At 44.7% G+C, this 20,413-nt stretch overlaps 1 protein-coding gene across 2 annotated transcripts in view; it reads right to left on the reverse strand.

Annotated features, from left to right (window-relative positions):
* CADM3 (cell adhesion molecule 3) overlaps window positions 1-20,413 on the reverse strand; it is a 30,403-nt gene that overhangs the window by 2,496 nt on the left and 7,494 nt on the right. Inside the window, exons 2-8 of one of the 2 annotated variants that reach the window (XM_031012500.3) lie at window positions 9,640-9,741; window positions 7,437-7,577; window positions 6,786-6,938; window positions 5,956-6,093; window positions 5,476-5,646; window positions 3,060-3,150; window positions 2,454-2,623 (exon numbers count right to left, since the gene is read on the reverse strand). In XM_031012500.3, coding sequence (XP_030868360.1) covers window positions 2,454-2,623; window positions 3,060-3,150; window positions 5,476-5,646; window positions 5,956-6,093; window positions 6,786-6,938; window positions 7,437-7,577; window positions 9,640-9,741 — 966 coding nt within the window. The remainder of the gene's footprint in view (window positions 1-2,453; window positions 2,624-3,059; window positions 3,151-5,475; window positions 5,647-5,955; window positions 6,094-6,785; window positions 6,939-7,436; window positions 7,578-9,639; window positions 9,742-20,413) is intronic. The other variant, XM_031012502.3, reaches the window with a different exon arrangement.

The following is a 20,413-nucleotide window of genomic DNA, read 5'->3' on the forward strand; positions in this document are numbered from 1 at the left end:
TTGAGTTCTTGGCACTGAAGCTTGGCCTTGGTCAAAGATCATTGCTTTAATGCCTCTCCTTCCCTCCCTCCCTCCCTCCATTTCTTCCTTCCTTCCTTCCTTCCTCCCTCCCTCCCCCTCTTCTTTTCCTTCCTTCTTCCTGCCTCTCTTCCTTCTTTCCTCCCTCCTCCTGCCCTGTTTCCTTCTTTCTTTTCTCCCTCTTTTTCTTTTTAATTTCTGGGTTATCAGAGTGTTCCTTCTCTGTCCCCATTCCCTCTTACCCTCCTGTCTGCTTGATATTCTGAGCCAGCTCCCCTAGCTCTAAGGGCCTTCTCAGCCTATTCACCCACCGCCCTAAGATCAGATAGGGAAGGAACAGTAAAACCTGATAGAGCCAAGAATTAGGCACTTTGACAGCACCTTACAAAAGATGATAGATGTAAGGAGCCACAATCTATCGTCTATGTAAAGAACACTGTTCCTTTGTGGCAGGGGAGTTTAGTGTTCCAGTGAAACTCCAAGCCTCTAGTCTTTCCCGAGGAGGAGGCCTGGGACTCCGCCTTCACTTTGCCACCCTCAAAGCGTTTGTGCAAAGGAAAAGATGCTTTCTCTCATGCTAGTGGATGTCTCTGCCACTGAATATATAGCATCTATCCTCCATGGCAACCTATGTAGAGGATTGGCAACCTATGTAGAGGATTGACAACCTATATAGAGGATCAACAGCACAGACTGGGCCGGGTGTGGCAAAGACATCAGCAGCCACAGCCAGAGTCCCAAATATCTGAGGACTCGCACGGGCCCAGCACACAGTTCTGATGTAGCCATAGACATAACTCTCCCACCCATGGGAGAGCTGCTGTTTTCCATGGACTCAGCTTGAGTCTTAATGCCTCATTGACTCCTTACATATTTTGTCTTTCCTACCTTATGTCTCCTCAGGCTTGGCTGGGCCCGCGTTTCAGTTCCTTGCCTGTCTACACCTTATTCGAAAAGAAAACATTTGTGTTCTGGTTTTTTATGCCCTGCTTGGGAGGAAGGGAGAGGATGAGTCCAGGAAATCTATGATATGATTGGGGTGGAGGTGATGGTGTAACTTGGAGGAAGCAGAGTGAGTTTACCTGCTGTCTCTCTCTCAGGGAGTATGCGAGACACAGTCCACATGGAAAATCAGTCCTGGATACTTATTCCACAGGCTATGGAAATGGCAGTTCCTTAGAGAAGCACAGGTTTCCATGGCCAAACGACCTCTGGGGTCATCAATTACAGGCCCCTGTCTCTAGGTAGAACTGCATTTAATTTCGTTCCAGTCCCGCCCACTTAAGGATATTCCTGGAATAAGATGCAGTAGCTCCTTCTACCACCAGGCGTCAGCACTGGAAACAGACGCAGTCCAACAGGACTCCCTCTGCCTGGCTGTTGAGCACAGGGCAGAGGGGAGATCAGCAAGATACCAACCACAAGGGCACAAGAACTTTCTCTCACTGCCAATCATCATCAGATTGGTCTGGAGAGATCTGGGGGCAGAGACCGGAGCTCAGTGCATTGTCCTTGCTCTTGGCATCCTACAATAGCCTTGTTGTGCTGAGGCAGCTCCCACATGCTGAGGTCTGCCCCTGGAGTGGGAATCACCCATCCAGACATTCTGATTCCAAGAACTCAGACCTCTTATCGCTGGGAGGCCTGGCTCTTATCCCCTCAACTGTTTTAATGAGTGTCTCAAGTAAGGGAGCCTCTGATGTTTGCCCGACAATGCATTTCCCCTATTCTGAGAAAAGATAAGACTTTCTGGTGGGACCCACAGCCATTGGGATCTTCAAAAAAATCCCCCGTCAACTCTCCATAAAGGGGCCTCTGTGTCACCCTGTCACTACTCCTGAAGCTGGGTTTTGTGGTCACAGCTTTGAGAAGAACTTCAGAGAAGGAGCATCACCTGGTCCTTCTAGAAGATATGGCATCTGAGAAAAGATTCTGTCTCTTGGCATAGTACAAGCTTCTCTCTATTTTCTGTCCAGACCCAGTACACTGTGCTTAAGGTGGGCAGAAAAAAAAAAAATGACAGCAGTTGCATGCACCCAATACCTAGTCTTAGGAGAAGCAACTCTGAGAAGAGCCAGTTAGAGAAGGAAATGCACCTGCGCCTGCACTTGAGAGGCTTTGGGGCCTCTGCACACAGAATTATTGTTCTTGCTGTCAGACAAGTGCAGGGGATGGAAGATGGTATCACCCAGGCCACCACTACCAAAGAAAGGCAGATGAGAGCCCACCCTTCTAATGTTTTTTCACTAAGCGGCCATTACACATTCTAGAGTGGACCTGGGACCTAAGCCCTCAGGGACCCCAGTGGTGGGCTGGTTTTCCTTTACTCCACTCCCCGTCACAGTTTGGGGATGTTATCAGGAAGCATTTTAAAAAAGGGCATAAGATGGACAGAGAAAGGAGATTCTGGAGGAAGAGAACTGAGGAGGGCTCACCATTAACGTTGAGAGTGTAGTAGGCCTTGTAGCTGCCCATGTTGCTGGTGGCTGTGCAGCCGTAGGTGCCGCTGTCACTCTTGTTGAGGAAAGGGAAGATCAGGGCACTCTCCTGGGTCATCTTCAGGGGTGGCACACTGCCCTCCTTCTCCCATAGGTACTGCTGGGGGCTGTCGAGGCAGACAAATCAGAAGAGCTCAGGAGAGCATAGGCCAGGGAGCTAAAAGAAAAAAAAAAATAACTGGGAGCAGGGATGTCAAGGACTGTTTGATGAGGCTGGAGAAATTACCGGGGCCAGAGACACTGGAGCTGCTATACTCCAGGTGGCCTCTTGGGGTTCGTTCTGGGGAAGCTGTAGATCTCCAAACTTGTATCTTACTTTAACTTGGCCTTTGTGAGAAACTCAGGGACTGAGTTAGGGAGTGGCCCCTTCCCACTTGTGCTGCTTTGCAGAAGAACTAATTGCAGGCAGACATTATTGGACAGTCAGGGAAATGAGAGGCTCAGGTCAGACAACACAGAGGAGATAGGAAGGAGCTGTTATGTGAAGAAGGCAATCTGAGAATGTGGAGAGTAAGGAGGAGACCAGGAAATGGATCTTCTTACACTGGATTGCCGCGACCCTCACAGTGTAGCAACAGCTTCTGGCCCTCACGAGGATGGGGAGGGTCTGGCCTAATCATCGCAGTTGGTGTGTCTGTGGAGAAGGAAACGGTGTCAGTGAAAACCTCCCCACATGGCTTAGGAGATTCCCTCACTTAGTTGCACACTATAGCTTCTACCTCTAAATGTTCCCGCAGCTCAAGAAGTGCAACAAAGACCTTCCTTCTCCTACTTCTCATGAACAAGGACCAATATTGCTATTGAATATGTGAGCAACTTCTCCTGCAACCTTGTGTGATAGGATTCTGGAAGGTCTGTCTGTGGTGGGCCCTAAGAGATGTCTTAACAGAAAGCTGAGAAGGGAAATGAGTGGTTTACCTGTGCCTAGCAAACCTCCTAGCACATAGGAAAGACCTAATACATATTTTTTACAGAACAAATAAACTTGAACTTGTCACATATTGAGCTCACAACTTCTCAGTTCTCTCTGCTCTGCAAGGGAGCTTAGAACTGGAAGCAATGCTTGAACACAAAACATCATTTTGAATGGTCAGTGCAAACACGAAGTGAGAGCTTTGAAACAGCAAGAGACCAGGGTCATATTTTGGCTGCAAAAAGGCACTGACACAATATAGAAGGGCTCTGTGAAGGAAGAATGGCATCTGCCATTGACGCCGAAGGGCTGCTTAGGAGGCTAGGTCCAGATGGCTGCTCAGAACAATACAACCAGATGCTGGTCAAGAACAACAGATAAAGAGGCTGAAGCTTCCCCTAAGGATAGAGCCAACCTTAACAACCAGTTAATGAACGTGTTTCAGCCAAATCAAATGGGACACAGAGAATCAGGCCAGGTGAAAGAATGGGCGTTCTGGGACCCCACGGCCATAGAAACCTCTAGCACAGTGCCTGGAGTATAGCATTTGTTGATTGACTGCTGATCACAGTTGGGCTAAAAGGGTCCCTGGCGAGTAACTGCCAGATGGTCTGGTATCTAACAGAGGAGTCTTTGGGGCTCAGGCAGGGGACCAAGGCTTTAGCTCTGGCCAGGGACCAAGGGGCGGGGGGAAAAGCTCCAGGTCAGGGCCTCACACTAGGAACTAATAATTAGAGAAGCACCTTATAGGAATATAGAACTTTGACATTTACAAAGTTCTTTCACATGCATTGTTTTATTTATCCTCACAATAACTCAGCGAAGTAAGCAGGAGCCACAGAAAGATGAAATGCTTTGGCCAAAGGAGCACAGCTAGTAAGCGGCAGCACTGCGGCTAGAATCCGGATTGTCGGCCTGTGGATTGAGTCTGCTCAATGAATAGTGATGCACCCTAAACCTACCTCAGGTTAAAGTTTGAGTAATGGGTCTAAGATATGATTAAATAACACTGAAGTCAGGAAAATAATTGGGCCTAGGTCGATTCCACAAGAAGAGGATGAAGGGCTCTGGTTATTTTGAAAACTGCCCAACTTTTAGGTAAGTTAGCACAAGAAATACACCATTTCCTAACTCTAACTTCTCCCATTGGACTTTAGCTGATTCTTTTCCCTTTGGTTCCTCCACCCAGAGAGGCTGTTCTTTACAAATTTCTGAATTTCCTCAGATGAGAAATTCCCGTTTCCAAACTTCCTCAGAAGTGTCCTAACCATACTAAAGGCAAATTCCACAGAGGGTGTGAGTGTCCTTGGAAGGGCCAGGAGTAATGACAGTGACAGTGGCCATTTCAGGTCAGAATCCCAGGAAAATACATGGAGCTGGGGCAAATAGAAGAGTAGTCAGTAAGGAAAAGATCTGGGAATAATGATGCCAGGGAAACTGTGCTTTCCTACCACCCATATTTTCTTGAAATCATAAATTGTTAAACCAAGATAAAACTGTAGTGATCCCCACGCTCATCTCTTTCACTTAGCAAATATAGAATCAAGCTCAGTGGGGTAAAGTAATCTTCTGAATATCACACAGCTAGTAAGTGGTGGAGTGCAGACTAGAAACTACTTCCTGGGAATCCTGAGTTACCACAGTTACGACGACAGTTTGCAGCCTGGCTACATTACACCGGCCTAGCCCACGGGTTGGTATCCCCTTGGACCAAATCCTGCCACCTGCATTCTTTTGTAAATAAAGTTTTACTGGAACACAGCCCAGCTCGTTTGTTTACATATTGTCTATGACTAAGTCCCTACAACAACGGCAGAATTAAGTAGTTGACACAGAGGCTGTATGGGTCTCAAAGCCTAAAATATTCATTACTGGGCCCTCTGTAAAGAGTTTGCCAACCCCGGCCTAGTCCTGGCAGTCCTTGTTTCATTTTTTACCTATTCACTTAACTGTGCATGTTGTTTCACGCACAGTCACCTGCATTTTCTTTCTCCCTGGTCCTCATCTCATACCTCATCCTTCTTCATCCCCAAGCCCATGACATACATAAAACTTCAATGCGTTGAGAGGTGGATCTGTCAGCTCCCTTTAGAGATTCATGGTTCACAGAGCACACGATGCTCGCCCCATCATCCTCCCGGGTAACCTGGAATGTCACCGAGCTGCTGACAGTGAAGGTTTTACCATTGGGATCTTCCTGTATGCGGGTTGGTTCTCCTAGAGTGCAGAAACAGTGGCACACACACAAACACACAGAGAGAGACACATAGTAAACCTAACATACAGATATCATGTGGGCCTCATTGTAGATGTACAGATGGTGAGTCTCAACCTAGATAAACTTAGAAAGTTGTGGCAGGGAGAATGTAGGCCCCAACACACACATAGGCACTTGAGTGCACACAAAATATATGTCATTCCCCTTTTCTCTTCCATACCATGCCTCCTGTGTACGTTCATAGACAGGCACTTCTCTCTCTTTCCAGCACCACCTTCTCCTGTAACCCCAAGGCAGGAGGTACTCACCGTGGAGTTCTTGGTCACCCTTTCTCCAGGTGAGCCGGGCTGCAGGCTTGCTCCCAGAAGACTGACAGTTTAGGGTGGCTGTGTCCTTTTCCCGTAATGAAGATTTATAACCAGTGATGATGGGCTTCTGTGGAATTCCTGCCATGGATAGGGGATGGCCAGGATAGGAAGGAGAGGCCCCATGGGGTCACACTTCTGCTCTCCCTGTGGAGATGGTTTCTCTGTGTACCTAGGTTCTACTATAATTTCTGATGGGTAGAAGACTAGATAAATCATCTTTCTTTTTGATCTCCTCCCTGAGGACCAGAAAGGAAGGCCTGCGGGAGACAGCATGGCAGTGAGGAGCAATGCCATAGCACAGGCATGATATATGACCCTCCACTTACAGCACAATTGGGTGGCCACAGAAATAGTGTGAGTCTCAGAGACGCAAAGAAGGAAGTTGAAATATAGGATGAAATATAGGATGAAGATGAGAGCATGTAAGCAACTGGGGTACTTATTTTGGAAATTATAACACATGCATGTCTTGTGTTTTCCTCACACCATCTTGGGAGGTAAGTAGAAGGGGTATGATCATCTCTCTGTTATAAGAGAAAATTCAGACTCAAAGAGAGTAAGAACCTTGTCCTAGATCAAACAGCAAGTAGAGCACAAAGGATTAAAACCCATTTCTTTTTACATTTTATCCCATTGCCAGGGGAACACAGGCTGAACTTTCCTAAAGTGCTTGGAGACTTGTCTGGCTCCCAGCTGCTTCAGGGACCCATCTAGGGAGGTTTGTTTGCAAGGAAGCATGTTGTAGAGACACTGGGGTTTGGGAGTCTCACCTAGCACAGTGACGAGGGACTTGGCAGTTCGCACAGGCATAGTGAAGATTGAGCAGGTGTACTCGCCCTCGTCTGCCAGGGCCACATTGCTGATACTGATGCTGAGCTCGTGGGGCGTAGAGGTAACCAGCTGAATTCGATTATCTCGAAGGGCTGGGGAAATCAAGAGAATGGAAAGCTAGGATTTTACTGGCACCTTTCATGTTTACCTTCCAATCCCAGGCCAGCTTCTTTGGGGGAAGGGGTCTAGTATGGTGGGTGGGGAAAAAATAACTGCTCCTGCGTTTAAGCAGTCTTTAAGTCATTCAATCACTTTTCTGGGTCATTAGACATAGTAGCCTAAGAGATACTCAGAAAATTCTTTGGATTTCGTGAGCTTCATTGTCAGATACCTAGGGCAACACTGACGTCAGCTTCCTGTTAGAGTTCCTGTGGGGTGAAGTCACTCCAGAACCCTATAAGATTATGCATGCTGTAAATCAGAGCTGCACTACTGGAACCAGTTGGGGAACTCATGGCTTGTTACATCCTCAAACAGCAGACCACCATGTTTCTCAGCCTCTGGATGACAGGAACAGTTCCCCTCGGTGTCTGCAGTCCCCTTCTCTAGCCCATGGTTTTCACGGAGAAAGATAACTCATGAGATACTACCTCTCTTCTCCCCAAAGTAGAGAGTCTGCTGAGCAGGGTTAGACCATTGCAGGGATGAGTCCTCGTGATCTTTCACTTGGCACTTGAGCACCACGGTGCCACCAGCCACCACTGTTTCATCAGATGTCCAGGGCTGGCTGTCTGCAGGAGTAGAAGAGTGTTAGTTTCCTGAGGACCCCTAGCCCCTCCTCCCATTTCTGAGCCAAAATACACCTCATCTAGTTCAGACTATCCAAGGCCCTTGTGTACACAAGGTCTCTGTGTACCCGTAAGGTTTCATGGGGGAAGGAAAAGAGGTGGTGGTGGCGGTGGAGGGAAAGACAGATCTTAGTTTTACTTACTTTGAATACACAGAAAAACAAACAGTCACTTGTTAAATGTTTCCTGAATGAACTGACAGGGCCGCGAACATTTAGAGGAGTAAAGGCACTCCAAATCTGCACATACCACTCCACATGTGTCTTTTCTGATATGGTTCTACCATTTACTTTTGAAAACACACATACATATCTGTTGTTCTACGTTTTGCCTTCCTGCCACCACCTACATATAAGAACAAGAACAGGAGAAGCAGTTGTGACTAATAATCCTAAAACTAAAATGGGGAAAAGGCTAAACCAGCTCTTGGATTGCACATTCATTTACACAAGAGGTAGCTGGTAGAAAACTGCAAAACAAACAAAATATTTTAAAAAGTGAAACATTTTTACATACATTTCAATTCGTCTAACAATAACTTCCCTTCAATCAAGGCCCTTAGCATATTTCCCGTGGTATTAGTGTTACCCGCCTCCCAACACACAACCCAAATCACCATCCTGATGTTGTCATTTTAAAGAGGGAAGGATAAAGGTTTTCTCTTCAATGTGATGAAAACATGCTTTCTAATCCTTCTCTCCTTAGTCAAGTTAAACAAAACAAAACAAAACAAAAAGGACTAGGAAGGTATCTTATGGATGAGGCATTTAAATCTCAACTGTGCCTTCTGGTCACACCTACCGGGGAGCCCCTCAGGCTCCATGACACTATTCCTGTTGTTCCTTGTTCCCCACAGCATGGAATCTGATTTCCTGTACTGATTCCCTCGTCTTCAGAACTGACTCTCTGTGACTCAGTAGCACTGATCCCCACCGAACAAATCTAAAATAGACAACACCTTCCAGGTCTGATTCTAATGCATCCACAAAAATCTGTTCTTTGACACTAAATTGGTTCACCAACATTGCTTATGTCTGAATAGGAAACTAAGAAACTTATTTCCTACATTCCCCTGTAGAGAACTTTAAAACAATTCCATGCTCCCTTTGGCACCTACCTTACCCCTGCCTGTCTGCTTATTCCTTTCTTGGTTACTGGAATTCCATTTCCAAGAAATAGCCAATGGGTGCTCCCAGCAGAGCAGAGGCCCTGAGGAATGAAGATGTGCGTGCTGGAGTTGATGCTATTGACTGATAGCATCGACTGTTCAGGGTGACTGTTCCCAAATTGGAGCACAAGCCTGGTGGTTAGTTTCAGCATTAAGAATTGTAAAAATTAGTAGAACTGAGTGAGATCTTTGGGATCATGGAATCCCTCATTTTACAAATGTAGGCAATGAGGCAATGGAGATGCAATGATTGCCTGAGCTCACTGTACTAATCTGAGTTAGAATTAGAACTCTGTTCCTGTGTCTTTCAATACGGTGCCCTTTACATTGAAATGCTTGTCAAGTCATCATCTAAATTGAGCATTAAAACTATGATTTTGAGATTAGTGTACCAGGGACTGAGCTGGCTGAGTAAAGTTGAAAGTGATATATTCCTAAAACCTCTGAAATGGTTTGAGAAACCTTTCATTTACCATAGCCACGTGCCAATTTTTGACCAGTCATCCCTTTGTCCCTGGTTCCCTTTGAAGAATTCTACCTGATTGTGTCTTTCCAGAACCTCTTTATTCTGAGTAATATATTCCCCTGGAATCATTTTATTTTTGGAAAGAAGTGTAGGGTGTACAGAGGTCTCTGTACTGGAGTAAGGGAGAAGGAGTAGGTGCAACAGAATTTGGTGGTGCAGACTAAGAACTAAAATGTCAGATGGAAAGGAGAAAGTGCTGTGTGGTAATGAGAGGAGTGAGAACATGTGGTGAAGGCAACATGAGTGGGAGAGGATGTGAGGATGAGTGAGGGAACTGAGGGACATTGAGATGAGGGGGCCTGGATTCTCACCTTGACTGGCCAGCATGTCAGGGCTGCTCCAGACTGTGGAGCTGATGGCCTCGTCGAGTGGAGCCAGAGTTCCCAGCTCCAAATCCTGCTCCTGCCAGTAGCCTGGGGAGAGAATCTCCATCAAGCATGAGCCCTACATGTATCCTGCTACAGTGTGGGGCTCTACTTTCATTGCTGGGCATGTGGGAAAGGCTAGGTCCCTGTGAAAAATAGGTTCACCAGGATACCTAAGAGAAGGTAGGGTTCTTACCAAGGGGAGAAATTAACTAGAGTTCTGAAAAAGGAAGTGACTTTTTCTCTGAAGGGGTGAATTAAAGGAGGATGCTAACTTTTATCAGTCAGTCATAGAATGTTAGTGCCAAAGAGATCTTAAGAGTTCATCCAGTCTAGTTCTCCCACTTCGCAGATGAGGACAATGAAACTCTTAAAGGTTAAAAGTGACTTGGTGAAGTTCACTATAGAAAAATGAAAGACCACCAAAGATTTCTCATTCCTTATCCAGAATTCTTTCTGCTCCACCATATGATTCACTAAAATTACTACACATTTAATAATTAGAAAATACTTTCACATGTAACCCTCTTAATAAACCTGTAAAATAAGTACAAGGACATTATCATTCCTATTTTGCAGAGTGGAAATAGAATGAAATGACTCGCCCAGGGTCATACAAATAGGAGATGAAGACTAGAAATTCAATGCCTGATTTTAAATACAAAGCTCTATTTGTTTCAGTGTGAGACTCCCACCATTGAAGAAACAGATCATGGTTAGGGCTGAAAGTCGTACCATGTCTTCCCAGATTGCTACCTTCTATGGGCTACTCAAATTATCTTTTTTTCCTACTCTACCCTTAGCCCCTCTAAATGACTGAGTCTGCTCCTTCCTCTGGGACAACAAACCCCTTTTCCAGGGCCTGCGTCACCTCCTCACCTCTCTTCCTATAAGGTGGCTCCTAACGCCTTTCTTGAGGTATTGCAAGGAAAACTAAGGAAACCAAGAAACTTACTTCCTACATCCCCCTGCAGACAATTTTAAATCAATTCCATGCTCCCTTTGGCACCTACCTTACCCCTACCTGTCTGCCTATTCCTTTCTTGGTTACTGGAATTCCATTTCCAAGAAATACCTAATGGCCTAAGTCCCTAGCCCAACCTGAAGAGGCGGAGGGACAAAGAAACCGGCCTTGCGAATCTTTTCAGGGTCTCCCGCCGCAGCGCCCCGAAGTAGCCAATCAAGTGCGCAAAATTCAGTGAGCTCATCCGCTGCTGAGCAGAGCCCAGAGCTGCTACGTGTCCGGGCTTTGGAGTCCCGGGTGAACTTCGCCAGTCGTCCCAGCGCGACTCAGAGCCAGCTGGGGAGAGGCAGGTGGGAGAGGAGAGGGGAGAAAGGGGCGCTAGGACCGAGAGAGGGCGCGCGGGGGCCGGGAGGTCGAGATTACAAAGAAAAGTGGGACGTGGGCTTAGGGTCCCTGAGGAAGAAAAGGACAGGACTAGGGAGAGAATTGCCTAATCAGAAGCAAAGGGAAAGAGAGGCGAGGGGCGAGAGGAGAGGGGAGAGGGGAGGGAGAAGAGGAGGGGTACAGGAGAAAGAGGGGTGGAGAGGGAAGGGAGAGAATGGGAGGCCGGAGAGGGGAGGGAGTCAGGCAGGAAGTAGGCAGCGTTAGAGAGTCCTAGCATGGGAATGGGGCTCTGAGACAGCTGCGGAGGTTCCCTGGCCTCCATGGAGGCACCTCCCCTCTTCTCTGCTCCTCACAGACAGCTTCCAGGAGATTTTAGGAATTACTCTGTTCTTAAATGGGAGAAGCGCTAATGCCCAAATGCTGAGAAGGAGTAAAGCGGAGAAAACAGAGAAAAACAGTCACAAATAGAGAGAAGTAGGCAGGAAAGGCGGGAAAGGGAACTGTCCATAAAAGAGAGGCAAGCAGGATGAGAATGAGAGAAGGAAAGGGGGCTGGGGAGAGGGCCAGGACTGTCACATCCAGCAGGGGCTCTCCCTGAGTGCCCCACACTCACCCTACTACCTTCTGTGCACATGGAGGATGGAGGCAACCTGAAGGTGGTGAGTGCTCATATTGTTTTTCCGGTTGTGTGTTCGTGGGTGCACTGTGTCAACGTCAACACACAGTAGGGAACCAAATTGGTTGTGCCAAGGTGTGGGACGGCAGAGGGACAGGGAGAAGACAGAGAGGACTCACACTCAGCCCCTCGGTATTGGTATCCAGTGCACAGTGAGTACTAAATAGTCCTTTGCTCAAATGAGTGGAGGAAATAGCCGTCTCATACCATAGTATAGGACTTTCAGTTTGCAGAGTGGATTTTCAACCACGAATTCATTTAATCTCAAAACAAACTCAAGAGATAGGCAGCCAGATAGAACTGCTTTTTACAATGAGGTTCAATTACTTACCTAAAGGCACACAAATAGCATACCTCTCCAGAATCCTTTCTGCCTCTGATGGTGCTTTGGGGGCTTTTTTGACATTCTGTGTTTCTTACGGCATTCCAGTGTGATTTACTTGTTTAGTTATCAGTCTCCTCATCTAAACTTTGAACTGGTTAAGAGCAGGAGCCTTAAGTTATTCATCGTTGTATCTTTAGCACTTAGCCCATAGTGGGCTCTCGGTACATTTAATTGGCTCTGGTAATTCATTCAGCCACACTTGGCACTGTGCTATGTATATTGTTAATCAGGCAGAGCATGTATTCTGTCCAACAGCATGGGCTTAGTCTTCACTCTCCTGCTTCTTCTTTCATCTGTGCTTTTTTCTGCATCCTCCTCAGTTGCTTTTCTCCTTGCTCATATTTCTTTCATCCCTCCCCTCCTCCTGCATTTCACAGGCATCTTTTTTCTGCATGGATGAATAAGTGAAATAGTGATGTAGATCATTCAAACCAAACTGAATTGTTCAGATCAGAGGACTGATAACCAAATAATCTCCAATAAATGTCATATTTGGGATGTACATGATGTATTGCCTCTATGGGTTTACAGAGCACTCACTGGTTTGTGGTGTCTTAAGAAACTGTGTTAAGAGGTGGCTTTTTTTTTCTTCCCCCAGGGGTGACATTTCTCCGTCTAAGTTTGAAATGCACTTATGATCTCATGTCTTCTCTTGAGAACTATCTCTTAATACGCTTGAAAGTTATCCTGTCATTTTATAAAATTGTAAGCCTGTATAATAAATTCCGAATGGCCACTCCCCAGGGAGTGGATGAGTGATTATAATGCTATCAACAGAAACATGGATAAGTAGCAGAAATTATAACCTGGGTTGTGAAAGACTTGTACCTTCTTTGGATTCAGATTGTGTCAGTCATTTATGACATCAGCATGAATTCTCTCAATGAATGCAGACTGGAAAGGAAAACTTAGGAGTACTCTGAATGGGTGGTATGGAATTTGAAGTGGAAATAGGAGCTCGGAAGGAGCTTCTGTCATTGAGACCATACAACCATTAGTGAGAGAAGGCCCAGGTTGCTCAGGTAGAAGAACAGATGAAGAGAGCTTCAGTCATATCGGTCATATTCTTTCCCTGCTTAGAAACCGTCACTGACTCTCCACTCTCTGCAGATAATACCCAGAGTTGTCAGCCTAGCCTTCAAGGTCCTGTACAGTCTGATGCCGAGCTTCCTTTCAGTTTTGTGTTTTCTCTACTCCACTCACCCTGCATTCCAGGCATGTGAAGCCTTTTGGAATTCTCTCTATGAACGCTTTGTTTTTCTGCATCCGTTCCTTTGCCTGCAATAACTTTGCTGATAATGCCCTTCACCCATCTTCACATGTCCAAACTTTATCTATGAATAAAGCCTACATTTTGTGGCATATCTTTCCAGAAGTCTTCCCTGATTGTCCCAGATTGAAATAATTCCCCATTTCTCTGAGTTACACACTTTATCTGCTTTTTCTTAAATTATGCATTTCTTTCTACTTTGTACTGCAAGTTTGACTTTCCTCCCAAATTATAACGATTCCATAGGTAGGGTCTGATGCATTTTGCATCCAGTATTGGCCCTAATATAGCATATTGCTTATAGAAGGTGCTTAATAAATATTTCTTTATTAAATGAATCAGATACTAAGCATCTTCTACTGTAAGAGTTAGGTTCAAAATCTGCCGGTAGAGAGGAAATAGCAAACCAAACAGGAGATGAAGAAACAGGCCAAGGGAGATGGTAGACTACCCAGAAAACTATAAGACAGAAGAAATTGGTATTTATCAACAGTTTCTATATGTCAGGATCCAAATTAGTTGCTGTATATTCATTATTCCAGAACAACCTTTTAATAGCTAGATATTATTACACACATGTTAAAGCCGAGTTAAGAAACTTGTCCTTATGATGTATCTAATAAGTACTGGGATAGGATGGACTTTAAACTTAGACCTCTCTGACCACAAAGCCCAGGCTTTCTGCACATCTTTACTACACTGTCCCCCTCTGCAGAAGCATGTATTTTGTGTGTGTGGTGGTAGGGTAGAGCGTAAACTGGGAAAGATTCCTTGTTGCATTGCTGGCCAGGGGTGACTCACCTAAACAATATTTACAACATTCACCTGCAGTATGATGAAAACGACAGTATAGCAAATTGGAAATGCGCACCTGTGGTGTTGATGGTCCTGTGGTTTGTACCCATTGAATGTACATTTTTACTTGGATGCCTTAATGTGCCTGCACCTATACCTTTGGGACTATTTCATGGACCCCTAAGTGCCTTACCATGTGGGACTCTTCAGATAACCAAGCAAATGGCATGTCTAGTTAAAAAAAAAATCTCCTTGTGTTTTCATAGCACTCTAGCACCTAGGCTGAAAACTAAAGAATTATCTTCTTGTCTGTTCTGAATTGCTTTGGAGGTTTCTTAACTCTTGGTTTATTTGCTCATGGGTTCTAGTATCTTTAGGATTTCCAGCATTTTAAAGGACAAAGTAGCCCTTTCACCCACTGATTTTCTTCTTATTGATTGTTCATATTAAGAGTGGCAGAGGTGGGAATTGGAGAATTACTAATGTGCTTCTTTAAAGCACCTGTTATTCAGTTTTTCACTCATAGCACAGAGTCTCACACATAATAAGTGCTCAATAAATATTTATTGAATAAATAAATGAGTAACTCAAATAAATAAAAATGTATTGTCTTGAATTTAAGTAACTTTAGTGGAAAGTCTGTGAAAGTCTGCCAGTATAACCCCGGATTGCTTGGTTTATATATTGTCCCTGCTGTGTCTGTTTTGGGGACTTATAACATATTGGCCTTACAGCCATAAACAGGGTCACAGGTGCACAGGTCAGATGGTGGAACAGGAGGACAGAGCTCTCCTGAATAACTGCTGCTGGCCTTGCCAGTGCTTGAGTCCAGAGTCCCACTTCCCTGACTGTAGAAAAAAAAAGCTCCCTGAGTAGGAGTTGATGATGATGGTGATGATGATGATGATGACTCAGCATTTCTCTAACTCCAGAGTTAAAAATACTGTTCATCCCAGCCTACTTGTTATTCCTCACGACTACCATGACAGGTGGGTGGAGGAGTGTTATCTCCCAGGGAAAAACATATTGGGGGCTGCGGCCCAGAATACTGAAGGGACCCACTTTTAGAATGGTTTATCTACATCCATTGCTGGGCTCCTTGTCCAGATTATGTCATTCTCATTTTTCCCTAACCCCAGCTTCTTAGTGAATTCTATGTACAGTTGGATCGCATGCACAAGAGACTGGCCATAGCAAAATCAGGATTAGAACTCAGCCCCTGGAGCTTTTCTTTATGCTCAGAGTGACAGTTTTCTTTGACAGTGAATATTTGGTTGTGCATTTGGAAGAAATCAGACCACTTCTATCTGAATTCTGACTTAGCTGAAAACTTCAAAATTTGGGGGAGTTGCTTTGACTTTAGAGCACAAAACGCTGGTCAGAAGGAACTCTGTACAGTTAACTTCCTTCGGTTGTTCTTGGGCAGCCAGCAGCGATGTCACATTTACTGAAGTCACTTTGTAATTTCCTAATCTAAGACTTTGATTGCCTGAATGTCAAAATATTCTCTTACTTCCTGCCCTCCATTCCTTTCTAACTCTGTCTGTCCCCCATTAAATTCCTAATTCCCTAATGGCCACGATATAATAGTGCAGTCAAATAGAAGCTGAGCCATACGGGGTGGGAGTTATTCTGTCATCTGGTACCCTCTTTCTTTTCAGATACTATTTTTTCCTTTTTCGTTGCTCCTCAGGGAAAGGCCTCTTGTCCCCTCACAAGCAGCAGTCTCCTAAAGGATCTCCTTTCCTTAGCTCCAATGCGCTCCAGCTCACATCCACTTTGGAACTTCAGAGCTCAGTCACGCTTCAGCTGCCTACCTCCCTGATCTAGGCCTTCTCTCCACCTCACTGCCCCATCCACCCTCTTTCTGGCTGGGCTACTGAGACCTTGCTCCTCCTTGTTTCCTCCCTCTATTATTTCTGTTGCTGTCTGGTTTTTCCTCCTATAGTATTGTTTATCAAGCAGCCTCTTGATAAACTACTCTGTCCCAGCTTTGCTTTACTCTCCTAGGAGGCATACAGGATATGAGTGAAGATAGATGGTCAATAGGAATGGAGAACAGAATCTTCACTATAAGAAGTCCTAACATGTGTATTAGCTGCTTAGCTTGGTAAAGCCTGGGCCAGAGATCCAGGATTTATGGACCCAGGGGTCCTACACTATTAGATTATCTAAGAGATTTAGATTTGGAAGGAACCTGTACCCAATCTGGGCTCAAACAGGTTTATTATCACACCTTGGGAGACATCTTTTGGTTCCATCCTAAGCAGGTTAAAAATGAAAGGCTTTTGTTTTCTGCTTTGGGAATGGCGTGTGGCTAGGCTTTTCCAGGCTGAATGAGGAGGGAATCTTTGAGATAGTCAGCTAGCTTGCCTGTGGTGGGTGTTAAGGTGGGGTTAAAATGAAAAGCTTATCTTAGAGTTAACCCTTGGTTCTCACTGAAAAACAATTATTCTTAACATTTTTTAATATCCAAAGTTTAAGAGAAAATTCAAATGTTTTCCCCTATCCAAACTTTAAGGTATTATGAATACATATATTTTACATATTTCCTAAAACCTTGCAGCCAACTTGCGTATCTGGTCATAGCCTACTGAATCCTAAGGGTCAGAGGTGGTTATTTCTAAGATCCTTTTGATTTTACAGAAGGATGGAACTAATGCCCTTTCTGACTCTCTATTGTCCAAGTTCAGTAATTCCTTTTTTTCTTTCTGTTGCACCTAATTCTGCCCAAAATATTCTCCCCTCTATGATTCTTAGAAGTGTAGATTTTTATAGTTGACAAGATATTAAGTATCATCTGGTCCAATCCTCTTATTTTAAAGATGAGGAACCAAGGCTCAGAGAGGTTTAGGAACTTGAGCATGGTCACACAGGCAGTGAGTGAGACCTGTACTCATTGACAGTTTATAGCAGTCCTTGTGGACTGGCTAATTCAGTGGTTAATTTGACACTAAGTGTGATTATATTTCCACTGACACCCACTCTTCCTATGCCTCATCTCCTGTGCATGATACTGAGGAACTCCAGGACCGTGGACCTTAAGAGAATTAAGTCTACTAAATGCCCAGTAGGTTGGAGAAGTTTGGTTATGATGAAGAGGGAGTCCCTGAAGATGGGGCAGATGGCATCTTCTTACACTTCAGGGCTTTACCGGCAGGTTCCAGTTCACACGGAAGAAGAGGCCATTGAGCAGAAGTCACTGCCATGCCCTTTGGAGCTAAAAAGGGTGACTGTGAGGACAGGTCGCGTGTGTGTGCGTGTGTGTGTGTGTGTGTGTGCTTGCTGGCATCTGCAAGGTGAAGAGCTGAGAGAATGCTAACCTGATTGTGAAGCAGGAGACAGGGGCCAGAAGAGAAGAGAAAAAAAAAGCAGAGGAACATGTCCTATTCTTGAGCTGGAAAGAGAAAAAATCTGGAGGCAGAAGTGGGCTTGTGGTAGGCTGAGGGGGGCCTTCAGAGACTTAGTTAAGATTCCGAGGAGCAGAGACTGGGAAGTGGGTGGCAGGGAAGGAGGTGGGGACAGCTGTTGCTTTGATTTGCTATTGAGTCAGTGTTCTTGGTGCATTAGCACCAGGAGGGAGCCCTGGGCTGGCCCCCAACCAAAACAAGCCCCTCTGTAGCCAATACTGAGTTGTAGCAAGGAGAACTGCAGTTGAGAGACAAAAAGGGAGGGGATTTGATCCCAGAAGAGTCTCTTCCTTGCCTTAGCTTCTTCCTTCTGGGACTGGGTGTGTGCTCTAGACAAGCATCTAGTGTTCTGCCCGAAGAGGATGAGAGGGTGAGGTGAAACTGAGCACGGGGGAGGGCTCAGTGAGGACCTCTAGAGCACAGATTCTGTGCAGGTACTGACTGTCTTCAGTTGTTTTGGAGTAGGCCCCTGAAGACAGGATGATAACAGCCCTGAGCCATTTTAGGAGTGTCTGTTTATCCCATATCCTCATTCCCTTCTCACTATGATCAAACACTTTAGACATACGGACAGGTATGACTTGAAATCTGCATTCTAATGCAATACAGTCAGGAGGCCAGACTTTGAACTCTTAGTTGTCCTCTTAAACTAAGTAGAGGGATTTTATACCCTTTCCCTCAATTTGTCTTGCTGTTTTCACACATATGTAATAAAACCGGGGGGAAAAAGTTCCTCATCTTAGGAAAGTACTTGAGAAAGGAAACATAACAGAGTCAAACGCATAATTCAATTTAGCTCATTGGAAGGGTGTGGGAAAATAGAGACTGGGAATGGGCCAGAAATCCCAGAAAGTCAGAAATAAAGAATATATTCTCTGGAGATGAAAAATCTCAGCCCAGGTTCCAACAACTTGCTCATACTCTGCAGTACCTATCCCAGTGCCCCAATACCTGTCTGAGGGCATGGATGAATTCCCTTTCTCAGTGGGCTCTGTCTTATTCTCCTATGCTCCTTATGTTGCACTTTAGATATTACAGGCTGATGGCTTGGTGTGGTGGGAAAACAATGCTGTGGAAAAGTTTAATTTGTTAGAAGTCAAGCAAGAAAGCACTCATCTCTGCTGGTTCTGATTTTCCTGACTTGTTTTTACTGTTTCCCTTCACTGGATGATCAGAGTCTGGGTGTGGATGACAGGTTCAGGGCAATGGTTAGGAGCATTACATGAAGAAAAATGTGTTCTTCTCTACACACCCACACTACTCTAGTTTCACTGATTCCCCCAATCCTAATTGCTATTTAGTCTCCCTGCACTCTTCTCACTTAAAAAAAAAAATCTGTATTTTTAAAATTGTGGTACATTGTTCGCATTAGCCTCACTTTATGAGAATTTCACTCTTCTGTGAAATAGATACATTCTCCCAAGTCCACAGATCTCACAGTCCCCGAAATGGACAATAATATTGTTCTGACATAAAGAACTCTTATCTCTCTTCTTAAACCTCCATTGAGTGTCCCTTATTTGATGTGGGCAAACACGCATTTTTGTTCCCTAAGATAGATGCATATTTTGACATGTGCCCCTCAATACACACACACAAGACACTCTGATTCTCACTAATCATATTTCTGGGTTTTTTTTCTGACATGAACACACAGATTTTATTATGACCCAGATACAGAGCCCTTTTCACATGCCCATATTAATCAGAACCCCTTACTTCCAGAATACCATATGGCTTAAACTCAGAGATTCTCCCAAAAGCAGAATTCAGGCTCTCTTTTCTGCTCAAACTCCCCAGGAGAGGGCCAGAATCCTCTCCTCTCCAGGGCTGAGGCTCAGTCCATCTGTCACTGACATTGGACTCCAGGGCTTGGAAACCAGAAAAGAGTTGGCATTAAGTGGCAATTGAGGATAAATGAAAATATGGGAGGCTCAGGGGCTTAGTGGTGGTAATTTTTATATTTGTGTGAGATTAGCAGATAGAAGTTATGGGAAGAAACATATAATATGTATTTGGAAAGATCTCATCCTTAAGAACTACAGCAAGAACTAGTGAGTGCAATTGTTTCACTGTAATTTTTGCATTTGCTGGGCAAAAAAAAAATGATTAGGAGCAGATGGTAAAACTGGCTTCTCATTTTATAATAACTCAAGAACTCAGCTCCAGGCTCTTCAGACTGACTGACCGCTATGCTAAGTTCCAAGTTACCTGCCATTGATGTACTTACTGAAATCAGAATTGGAAGCAAAGCGCCAGGTCATAGAAGGGTAAAAGTAAAATATGAAACAAGAATCTGCATATTTCCAATAAAATCTGGTGTCAGAAGTACTAGTTCTTCATCCTACCTTGCCAGTATTTGGGAGTATATGAAAAAAGGGGAGAAATGAATAATGGCTAGCCTACAGATGAGTGCCTGAGACATCAGCCTTCATTTCTTTTTCTTTTTTTTCCCTAGAGCAAGGTGATGCACCTGACCTTTTTGACCCTGAACTAGAAGTAAATGAGCCAAAGGTGCTTATAATTAGCAATCAATACACAGTTAGTGTAAGTCTAGCTGGGGAAAGGGAAAATAAATCCTTAGAGAAGACAACATTTTAGTTTGTTCTTTAAGTTATTTAGCTTTCTTATTGTTCTCTTGGAGACTTCCAAGAGAAAGAGAGAGAGAGAAGAGAAGCTTGAAGAATCCCAGGGGTAAGAGTTCACATTAAAGAATGATATATGTGCTGAAAAATATGTTGAGATTTCTGTATTTGAGTCCTTTCTGAAACCTGCCTGCTCTTCATGAGAACAGGGGGCTTAGGAAGATGAGTAGATGGGAGACACTCCAGCTGTT

This window comes from Gorilla gorilla, chromosome 1 (genome assembly GCF_029281585.2).
Source record: "Gorilla gorilla gorilla isolate KB3781 chromosome 1, NHGRI_mGorGor1-v2.1_pri, whole genome shotgun sequence".
Taxonomy (NCBI): Eukaryota; Metazoa; Chordata; class Mammalia; order Primates; family Hominidae; genus Gorilla; species Gorilla gorilla.